The following is a 12,166-nucleotide window of genomic DNA, read 5'->3' on the forward strand; positions in this document are numbered from 1 at the left end:
TATATACATTGGCCTCCAAATGAAACTGTATAATGTTATCACCCAATCATCGCGTTAAAGCCTAGCACTACCTTGCAGCATACCAATTTAAAGCTAAATAAATTCTGCATCATCTGACACATAGTATTTCTTCAATGTTAAGAGATGCCCGAGATATGGTTACTCAAAACTGACCTTAAAAAAACAGACTTGGCAAAATTGTGCAAAATCAAAGAAACGTAAAAGCGTGTATTGAGGTGCATCACCGTTGGTGGAATGTACATTTAATGAGTATCAAAAGAAAAGAGAATATTATTGTCTCTGCAATAAACAGCATCTTTTGATGATATTTTTAAACATATTAAAAAACAGATTAGCCAAAAATACCATGCAAATCATGGATTTAACATTGTATATTGTGCTACTTAACTTCAGCAACAATGACCAAGTTGAAAACTATCTGGAACGACATAAATACCACCATCCGATCAAAAATCAGACTGGTGCGTTCTCTGGTTATGTCAGTATTTTTGTATGCATGTGAATCCTGGACCTTGAATGCAGACCTTGGAAGAAGGATCAAAACTGTGGAGATGAGATGCTAACGAAAAATCCTTGATATCACATACAAAGAAAAAATCACAAATGAGCGTACAGGGAAAACGGAGGTAAGGCAGACTGAAGAAGAGTTGGGAGGACAACATAAAAAATTGACAAGCCTGGAACTCAAAGACACGCTCTGAAAAGCTGAAAACCGGAAGGAGTGGAGGAAGCTGGTGGCCTAATCTTCAAAAGTGCCCCGACGGACCTCCAGTCTACGAGATAGATTAAGTGAAAGGTGAAGTGCTCATTAATATGATTTTATTTTTGTTTTGGAGCAATTAGCTTCGTGTAAAGAACGAAACCTTCTTTGCAAATGGCTGTGTTAATTAGATTTTGGACTAATAATCAGTTAATGAGGACCAGAGGCCACGAAGCTCCATGGTTTAGGGTGGTCTGGGGTGGAAGGAACTAAACCGCCCTTGTGTGAATCTCCGAATGGCTTGGTTTAATTGACTACATCGCACACGTGTGTGTGTGTGTGTGTGTGCGTGCGTCATGTCCTACCCTTCTTTTGGCCATGTTATCATTCAAGTAGACATCCCTATGCATGGCAAAACACTTTCTCACAGGGCAATGACACTAGACAATTCTTGAAAAACCATACCATATCAACGTTGAAGTTGTCATCAGCATATAGCACCCATGAATCCTTTACGTATGTGAAGTCCCATCAAACAACAGTTTGAGAAAATCGACTTGGCTCCCAATTTAGACCCTTTCTTTGCCACTGCCTGTTACATTTGTGATGAAACGACAAATAATTATGTCCATCTTTGATAGAGCCGATGCCCAAAGGATTCGTGTCCAGCTTAAAACCAATGGCTCCTTAGCAAAATAACAATGTCCACATTTAACGTAAAGTCCAAGTTTTACGTGGTATTTATTACGAGTATGATAGCTTTGCTTTCCGTTTAGTTTGAAACTATAGAAATTAAATATTGTTCATTGCAGACACAAAATTCTTTATTCATTGGATATGCAATGTATGTCCATTCTATAAGTATTGATGATCCTCAATATACGCTCAAAGACAATTTACGTGCCTTTGATTTCGTACAATTTTGTCAAGGCTGATTTTTCAAGGTCAGTTTTATTTTGAGTGACCATATCTAGGGAGTCTCTTAACATTGAGGAAATATTAACGTGTCAGACAGTGCAGAATTGTTTTTAGCTTTAAATTGGTATATTGCATGAGTGGGTATTGCAAGGCACGATAATTGAGTGATTACATTGTCAAGTTCCTTTTGGACACCGCTATATATACACATATGTATACATATTATGTGTGTGCGTGTGAGTCTCTGTGTGTATGTATGTATGTATGTATGTATGTATGTATGTATGTTTGTATGTATGTATGTATGTATGTATGTATGTATGTATGTATGTATGTATGTATGTGTGTGTGGGTGTGTTTTCCGACGCGATGAAATTAGGTGTTCGTCAACTTTTGGCCGTATTTTGTGATTGGTTTCAACTTGAAGCTGGTTCATATTTCATTTTGATGAAAAAATACCCATCTATCTTTAATTAAAGTCGAGATACATTATATATAGTACTGGTAAAGGTGTAGATGCATAAATCATTCCAGGGCTCTCCTGCTGCGTACAGACTGGATAATAAGGTCTTCAACTCTCGAAGGTTGCAGGCAAAGACAAGAACTAGCATGATGCAAGTCTATGAACTTTTATTATCCTGTAATTGTGTATTATTTGCCAATGAAGAATCCTGCATGCATAATTGTGTTGATCTCTTTTCAAATACAAATGAGAACGTTGGACTTACGATAAACAAAGCAAAGCCATAAGTTATCTTCCTGTATGACCCTGGTGATACGCAGAACCTCCCTCCTAAAATCAAAATACATAGCGCAACACTGAACAATGTAGTTAGCTTGAAATATCTGTACACAGTCTTCAAATACCTTCTTCGATGTAGAAAAAGCTTTACGTTTGAATAGAGCTATGCATCTTTCGGAACGAACACTCAGAGCAAAACAAAGCTCAAAGTCTATAATGCTGTGGTCCTCCCAACCCTGCTGTAAGGTGTCAAAACCTGGACAGAGTGCTACAGTCTTGCCAAGAATCTTAACTACTTTAACATGAAATGATTCAGGAGAACTGCTCGCATCAAATGGCAGGACAACATACAAGACATCGACATTCTCAAAAGGGCAAATGGGAAGAGCCTGTTATCTTAATTCAAAAGTGCCCAACTTCGCTGGGCTGGTCATGTCTCAAGAATGTCTCATTTCAGAATCTGAACTGTCCTTATGGAAGCTTAAAATTGGCGATTCAAAAATACTCTTCAAAGACACACTGAAAATGTCTCTGAATGAATTCAACATAAATACTTCGACATGGGAGAAACTAGCTCCTTACAGACCTATCTGTAGAACAGAAGCCACAGTGAGCAGCTAATTATGAGACTTCACGAATAAGAAACGCTCATGCCAAAAGAGAAGCCGGCAAGGGGAAGTTAAGCTTTTAAATGTATAAAATGGGCCAAACGTGTCTCAACCGGCATTGGTCTCATTGGCCAAACAGAAGGTACAAGGCATCTCAATGTTAAATTAAGCATAAAAATTATTCTCATCTGCAGATGCACTGGCCATCGTCATACATTGGCGGACAAGTTATTATCCTCATAAGTAGTAACGTTTCAGAATGCTGAATTCTGAGCCAAGAAAGGGCACTGCAACATCACGATAACTAAACCCAACTTCCAAACTTACGTCTCAGAGTGAATGGACTAAATTTACAGTTATGTCTAGTTTTCCAGACAGCGAAATCATTCATTACTCGTGGCTGATGCAAACAGACGGAAGACATGAAATTCCCTGGATTGCTACTCCAATAATTTCCCTTGACATTGTAATTGTATTCTTGTCATCCTGTCTCTTTGGTGCAATTAAATGGCCTCCAGTACTACGTGGTATCCTGCCTATGATTGATGGTGTTTCATAGTTTAAACATAGCTTCTCTGGTATTACGTAGAAGAGGTCGATATTGTTAAAGCTCTGACACAGTGTAAACAGGTTCAGAATTACAGATACGGTTGACGAAGCTCCTGATACGTGATTCTTTAAAGTGTCAGGAGCTGTTGTTTTGGACGGTATTAACGTTTCAATATTCTCTTTGGGTTTTGATGTTAACATTTTGTCGCCTCACTTTTTGATATTTTGTTATTGCTGATGTTGCTAGTTTGTGGAAGGAGATATTGTTGACTACTACCAATTGCTTTGTTCCTGATGATGAAGATGAATCATCATCATCATCATCATCATCATCATCATCATCATCATCATCATCATCATCATCATCATCATCGTCATCTTCATCATCATCATTAAAACTTATATTACATCACAGCAGCAACACCACCAAAACAGCAACGTCTCTGTTAACAACATCAGAGGCAACAGCAACAGCTCTACCAACAATAACAGCCATCAACAACAACAAAAGTGGCACTATTGACAACAACAACAACAGCAACAACAACACCTTTATTAACAACAACAGCCTTAACAACTAGGCCTTCACGTACCTAGAGAGAGGAAGATCGGGTGAGTGGCGCAGAGCCTGAGTTTGTCCAGAGCAAGAATCGCCAGAAGGTTTCCAGTGCCGAATGAGACCATCATGTAGCCCACGATGTAGCAACCCATACTGTCTGTGCCATACAGCTGGGGAAGTAGGAGGAAGATGGAGATGGGGGGCGTATTCATCTTAGGTTATGGTGTTTTTAGTTATAGTAAGTAAGAGTTTTAAGGCACTTGCAACGCAATAAGGCCATATAAGTGCCGAAGATTAGAGGTGTTACAAGAGAGTAACAAACACATAAAAGAAGTGGGGGAGACAAAGACAATAGATTGTTTATAGGAAAGAAGAAGCAAACCACACCAGAGCACCCGCCAGTAGTGTTTTATTGTTGTAAGGAGAAGAATCGACATAATAACAGGCGTTTGAAATAAAGAAAGAGTGGGAGACATAGACACACGTAGTTAGTAAACGAGTAAGACCTGTCAGTAGCACCATCTAGCCACGGACTTGTCACTGTTTAGTTCATGATCGAAAAATAGATAATACAATACATTGTCAAACAGTTCTAAAGTTTAATTATCATCAAAGACTTAGAGAAAAGGGGGATCGGTAGGATGTGATGTTGATAAACGTTCTTTTTTAAACTGTTTTTTCCCAAAAGTATGTTATCCTGTTCATTCTGCAATTAGCGTTGGATTTTCCGTTACACCTTAGAAACAAATGCGGCCTGTCACACGAACTCTTTCCTCTTCCAACCCCCACCCACCATCTCCCTTCATTCCCCCCTCTCTCTATCTCTCTCTCTCTCTCTCTCTCTCTCTCTCTCTCTTTCCCGGCCTCTCTGTCTATCTAACATACACGCACACATACGCTTGCGAGTGTGCCTACTCCCTAACAAAGGAAGTGGATAGGAGAAAAGAGAACATGGTATTAATTAAGATTGGGAGCGAGGATATTCCGAAACTCCACGAATGAATAAAGTGTTACTTCCTGTGTGACGACCAACCGGTTGGCACCCACAAGACTAATTTTACGGTATACATGTTTTCACGAACACCCACAGCCCCCCTTCTCTCTCTCTCTCTCTCTCTCTCTCTCTCTCTCTCTCTCTCTCTCTCTCTCTCTCTCTCTCTCTCCTTCTGCGTGTGAGAGAGACTGAGAGACAGACAGACAGACAGAGAGAACACACACACACACACACGCTTCAATCGACACGAAATCGCTGAAACAGTCACTGTGGTGGGGTGATTTGTTGGTTTTTTTGCAACATCCAGATCTGTACTTTTGTGGGTTCTATTATCTTGATCACAATGGCCCATATCTACGGGGGAGGGGGGTGTGGGGCGGGGGTCGTCTGTATAGTTAAGGGTTTGTATATTTGTTGTTGTTGTTTGTTGTTTTTTTTGACAAATGGCCTCCACTTTCTTTCAATGTGACTGCATAAATAACGGCGTGTACATTTCTTTTTTTTTTCTTTTTTTATTTGGGGGGGGGGGTTCCTCGGCTGAGTGCCCTCTACAATAGTTGCGAAAGAATTGCATTGCTCTCTATTTAAAGCATGAGTTGTGAATAGCAACTGGCTTAGATAGCATTAACATGTACAATTCCCGTCGGAGTTATTTTTTAAATGAAAAATATAATTTACCGGCTTTATTTTTTCCAATGGGAGGAGGATGTGGGGTTGATGTTGTTAGTGTGTGTGTTTTGTTTTTGAACATTATTGCGTTCACAAATTTTCATAGAAAGACCCTTGGTCCTAAAATCCGCGCAAAAATTTGCACGAGAGAAGCGTGAAAGAAAAGACTATATGAAGAACGTAACTGTGAGAGAAAAACAAAGAGACAGCAGATTAAGACCGGCGAAAAAGATTATACCCCAAAAAGGAAAACAAGATTCGAATAACACTCTCTTCTGCTTAATTATATTATGATTTCATACCGCAATTAGTATGTTAATTTCTAATTGTGGGGACTTAAAACCTCTTTTTTTAACAGTGTCAGGTTCTTGTAGACACAGTACACGCGAATGCAAAGTCATAGTCTGAGAAAACAGAGTCAAGGGAGCATTCAAACTTCCCAAATAGGCCAAGCTAACGCAAGGTCAGGAGGTTTCCAACTTGGGTCACTGGCACTATCACCCAGCTTGACACCAACCATGGTACCGGTTCGCTCGATTTTGTAAGGAATTGCTCGCTCTGTGTAAATGAGTACTAACTGTCCTGTGAGCCAGGGGGCGCGATGTTTGAACAAACCTGTGGAAGGGAGATATTTCATTGGGTAGATCGAACTCGATGTTGGGGGGGGGGGGGGGGGGTTGTCCCTGCATCCCTTAAATGTTGGCAATGACCTACATTCTGAATCTGTGTCCTGTCCTATCCTACTCGTCTCCCCCTTCCCTAAACCGAACCCAATTCACCTTTCGCATTCGATCTCAGACTGTCCCCTTCTTTCTCTCCCTCCACCTACCCCCCCCCTTTTTTTCCCCAGGGGGGATTTTCTATACCTCCCCCTTTCTCTCTCTCTCTCTCTCTCTCTCTCTCTCTCTCTCTCTCTCTCACACACACACACACACACACACACACACACACACACACACACACACACACACACACACACACGCACGCACACACACACACACACACACACACACACACACACACACGCGCGCGCGCGCGCGCGTTTCTCTCTGTCTCTCTCTATATATTTATTTATCATACGATAGTGCATGCCGTAGAACATAGGTATGCGCTATATAAATGCAATTATTAATATCAATATTATTGTCATAAGTATCCATCTCTGCCTCTATTCCATACCTCTGAATGTATTTGTGTGTGTGTGTGTGTGTGTGTGTGTGTGTGTGTGTGTGTGTGTGTGTGTGTGTGTGTGTGCACTCTCCCTCTCTATCTCTCTCATCTCTCTCTGCCTCTGTCTCTCTCTCTCTTTCTTTCATTCTTTCTCTCCCCTTCTCTCTTACCCTCCAAGCAATAGAAGAAGAAAGAGACAGAGAAATGGCAGCTCACTCTCCGTCAACAAATTGCCTCTTAATTTCATTTACTTCCCATTTTTGCCTGCTTTGTTTCCCCCTGGGGTATTCGTTTCCACACTGGGGAATTCATTGAATTTATGTTGACTAGATTTGAGAGCTAACAGTGTTTATCCAAGTCGTTCTCGGATCGATGGAAAAATAGATCTTTCTTTGTTCACGTGTTCCGTCCTCACCTTAATGCCTTACAAAATAGGTCTTTGATCCACACTTGATTATTAATTGCAATTATCTCTCTTTGCTTTTCTCATTAAGTGAAATTACGTTGTTGTAAAAGGAGGGGAAATATATAATATGTTTCAGTTTGCTGTAGGGGGAAGAACCACATAAAGTTCGCTATGAAAATGTAAGAATTAATAATAATTTCATTACGTGAACGCAGGCTAATAAAATCTTTAAATCATTAGATACGTTTAATGCTAAACAGAACATGCTTTTGGAAATTCAAAGGCCAAGGACTTAATAACTTTCGGGACACTAAAAAGAAAATGTTCCGTAAAGGTTAGAACATTTCGGAACTATTCCTGATCCAAGTACTGAACATTCAGGAAATAAATGGGAGGGGGGGGCATGGGTAATTAAAAGAAATACGAAAGATCGCCCGACACGACAAAATATAAATGGCCATGGGTTAAGGGTACAGCCGAGGCATATCATCTTTGAATAATATCAAGCTTTGACTGTACACTAGTACATCTGAGCTTCGAGAGAAACAATAAGCCTTGAATTCTGTTTCAATGAAATTACTCTTCTGGGACCTGGCTTGTTCATAATATATACACAACCTGTTGCTGATTTCGATCTGTTGCCACATTTAGTCAACTCTACTGAACAATGTATTCGAGAAATAAAAATAAGGATGACAAGCAAAAAATTGAAACTAAATGACGACAAGACGGAAATATTTTTGAATGGAAATGCAAAAGCCATTGAAAATCTCCCAGAACTACGAATTGATATCAATAACCATATCATTTGTTCAAAAAGAAGTCTTAAAATCAAGGGGTTCAGTTGGATTATGATAGTATGTCTATGTCCTCCAAAATTAGCCAGCTCAGCAAAAGTATTTACTTTCAGCTTAAGAAAATTGGCAGTGTCAGAAATTATTTAACTAAAGCAGCAGCCAAGACACTAGTAATTCACTGATTTTATTAACATTGGATTACTATAAAGCTATTTTGACCGGTTTAACGGCCGAAAAACTATCAGAAGTACAAGTGCTCCAAAATCAAGCAGCAAAATTGATAATTAAAAAAACAAAAGAAATCAGCGCACGCAACAAAATGCTGAAAGAACTACACTGGTTGCCAATAAAAGAAAGGATCAAATACAAAATTGCCGTTTTCTGCTTTAAATGTATAAATGATACTGCACCTTTTTATCTTAAAAAATTCCTGGAATTATAATAATATCATCCACCTAGAGCCTTAGATCAGGCTCTGATAATCTAATTCTTAAAACTCCAAAACAAAATTACAAAACATACGGCGAGTGTTCCTTTTTGTTCTATGGTCTCCAATTATAAAACGAACTCCCATATAAAATAAGATCTTCCCCAACAATTTACATATTCAAAAAACAGTTGAAGCATTTTTAATTCACAAATGCATACCTGTCATAATGAAGATCTGTTTTACATATGCAGGTGTACGCCAGATTGTGAGACTGAAGAAATAGCATGTGAGAAAGAGAGAGAGTGAGAGAAAGAGAGAGATTGAGAGAGAGAGGGAGAGAGAGAGACAGAGACAGAGAGAGACAGAGACAGAGACAGAGAGACAGAGAGACAGAGAGACAGAGAGACAGAGACAGACAAAGAGAGAGAGAGAGAGAGAGAGAGAGAGAGAGAGAGAGAGAGAGAGAGAGAGAGAGAGAGAGGGAGAGAGAGAGAGAGAGAGGATCTGAGAGAAGGAAAACGAAAAAGTTTTTCTATCTGTATAGAACGAATGTTTTAATGAATGTTTCTTGTTTTTCACGTTTCAATTTTATTGTGATCGTTCGTGAATTTTCATTGCAGTATATTTTTAGTGAACGTATTTCCAACCTCGCTGTGAGACTGTTGTTCACATAAAAATGTTTACACATATACATAGATTATATTATCTATGCATAATACTGTGTTTGACGTACGCGCATGTTGATTAATTTTTAAGATGTGATGTCTTTTTGATAAAAGGCGCATTGAGCATTTTTTAGAAAATGGAAACACGCAGTAAAAACGCTATTTATTATTATTGTTACAAAATGACCATCGGACAAAAATGCAAAATATCTTGATTTTGAGACTTGCTTGAAAAAAAAACTTTAAGTTTTTTCAACGACTAGGAAAGAGGACTCAGTAATGCGTCTTGGAAGGGCACAACGGGATCATGGGACGCCGGTTCAACCTATTCTCACTTGATACACTTGGGCCAGGAAGAGCTTGACTATTTGTACAACTTTCCCACAAATTCGCACACAAGCCAAGACCTCATGGTCCACCCACCCCTCAACAGAAGTCCTGTGGCGACGGGCGAGTGATGAAGCAGCAAGTGCGGGCACACTGAAAAACTGTAGTTACACAAAGCAGCGGGATCCCTTCTTTGCGGTGAAAATATAAAAAAGTCACTCCCTATTGGATCCTAGAATGTTCGTACGATTAGGGACAATCCAAGAAAAGAGAGACCGAGACACGAAAAAGAGAACCCGATATGTACAATATTCGGATTGCAATTTAAGCGAGACGAGGGTAGCAGCTGTAGATCCGCTAACATATGTCAAAAATGGAAACGCTTTCTTCTTGTGTGGCAGTAGCAACGAAAAGCGTCGCAAAACTGAAATGGGTTTTGCTCATACATCAAACCTGATCGCAAGCTAACCAGCCTTCGGAAAGGAATCATCAACCGACTCAGGATGCTGCGTCTCTCCCTTAAAGGAACACGCTATGCCAACATTACCAGGTCATAATTATGCCCCTATCATGACAAGTCCTGACGTGGTCATAATCAGGTTCTGTGTGGATCTGTCCAATCGTAACAAGAAGTCATGGATGAAACCACGCAGTAAGCATTATGATCTAACATTATTAGGGAGAGGGACAAGCAGAATAATACAGTGACGAATGTCATGTGTAGTGCAACTTTCTGGATTGACTACCGGTTCAATCGCTCTAATTTCAACACACACTTTTAATCCAGGTGGCGTCCACAAGGGAAACCAACAGAAAATGTGACTGAACGTTAGAAAACTGAAACGGCTAACCCTACAATGAGCACTCAGTGAACACTGGACAGTGTGCTATACCTACTCAACTTTGGCACCACACCAGAAGACTAAGACTAAGTAATTCTCAGAGGAGCAGCCCAAAAAACTACATTCACTCAATTGGCTCAAAGATTGCGAAACACAAAGACAGGCTCTACGAGAATAATAACGAAATCTAGAGGCTCCTTGTAGAGAAACAGGAAGCCCATAAAATATTGCAGCAAGACAGCACACATGTTTTCAACAAGGCAGTCAGCAGTTCTGCCAAGTTACCTATTTGCAAACAAAGTTAAGAGAGGAAAAAGACTTCTCCCCTTGCTCAAAGCAGATGAAATCCATATGGGCTCTGACAACAACAACTCCATTGTCTTCTTTAACACTTTAAACTCCATCTAGAAGCCACAGTTCTCTAGAATATCACCAATGCCCTGTGCTAATGATTCCACTAGCAAAAACTATATCCTGACTTAGTGGGGAGAACACTTCAAGAACGTTCTAAACAAACGAAGAAGCCATTGCTCGCACACTCCAAGTGAAAATTATTTCCTTTCTGACAGAACATCCACTGGAATCAGGTCAAAGAAGTAATCAAACGTCTTTCAAAAGAAAATCACAAGGCTCTGAATCCATTTCAACAAAAATCAACGAGGTAGGGGGTCCAGTCCTTGTACAAAAGCTCAAAGAGCTATTCTAAACCGGGAAGAAACCAGTGACCTCTCGTGAGCTGGATGGATGACCTCCATTGTCCATCAAGAGAAAGGGAGATAGGCAATCGCAAAGACATTTCTCTCCTCTCAAGTCTATCCTTTGGGCGTTTACGCGAATCAGTATGGGAGAAAAGAAGCATTAAACTGACCACCAAGTTCAAGGTCTCTACAGTATTTCCAGCAGGATAAAGTTCCTGAAACATCACTTTTCCCGATCTGCCAAACACATTCACCCAAGTCTGGAAAATCCGAGTCAGAATAGCAAGCCACCTTTCTTAGAATGAAGAAACAAGATACGTCTCCCGCGTTTTTCCAAAATATTGGTCAAACACAGGGCGAAAAGAAAAGAAGCTTCACGGACACACTCAAAGTCTAATTGAAAAGTTTGAGATCGGCCCAGACTCAAGCATGACGCCGTTCCAGCCAGCGATGCTACATCACACAGAGAATGAAAGAGTGAATGGAAGACAGAGAGGGGGGGAGTGAGAGAGAGAGAGAGAGAGAGAGAGAGAGAGAGAGAGAGAGAGAGAGAGCACTGGCTCACCACCAAAATGTCCGGAGGTGCGGGCCAGTTTCCCCCGGCGTAGACCCTCGTTGATGTCAACATGGCAACCAGGGTTTTTGTTGATCCTGGATTAGCCGGCGGACACAGCCTGTGGGGTTAAGCCGGGCTATGGTCTGGCCACTGTGCACTGTGACCTCCGGTGTCACGTGAGTCTGACCTCATCCTCCTAAGGCGTTAAAGTGCTACAAAAATTGGTCTAATAAGCTGAGGCAGATGAGTCCACAGGTCGCGTTTTTAAATAAAGAATTGAAGGGTGGAGAATTGGGTGTATTTCTTGGAAAGTTAAAGAAAAGCGACTTGCTTTAGGAAAAATGCCAGATTGTCACTGAGAATGCAATAATATATGTAGGCTTAACAAAAGCACTTACTAGCAAAAGTTACAACATATCTCAAGTTAGCACTTTTACATTCTGGTCACAATAGAATATAGGTTCACGTGGCCCTAATCGAGCCTTTGTCTCGTCTCCCTCTCTCTCTCTCTTCTC

At 40.4% G+C, this 12,166-nt stretch overlaps 1 protein-coding gene across 1 annotated transcript in view; it reads right to left on the reverse strand.

The window, feature by feature from the left end:
* LOC101862282 (protein unc-93 homolog A) overlaps positions 1-12,166 on the reverse strand; it is a 127,972-nt gene that overhangs the window by 20,621 nt on the left and 95,185 nt on the right. Inside the window, exon 5 of the mRNA XM_005101515.3 lies at positions 4,132-4,267. Within this exon, the coding sequence (XP_005101572.1) occupies positions 4,132-4,267 (136 nt within the window). The remainder of the gene's footprint in view (positions 1-4,131; positions 4,268-12,166) is intronic.

The sequence above is a fragment of the Aplysia californica genome, unplaced genomic scaffold, assembly GCF_000002075.1.
Source record: "Aplysia californica isolate F4 #8 unplaced genomic scaffold, AplCal3.0 scaffold00286, whole genome shotgun sequence".
Classification (NCBI taxonomy): Eukaryota; Metazoa; Mollusca; class Gastropoda; order Aplysiida; family Aplysiidae; genus Aplysia; species Aplysia californica.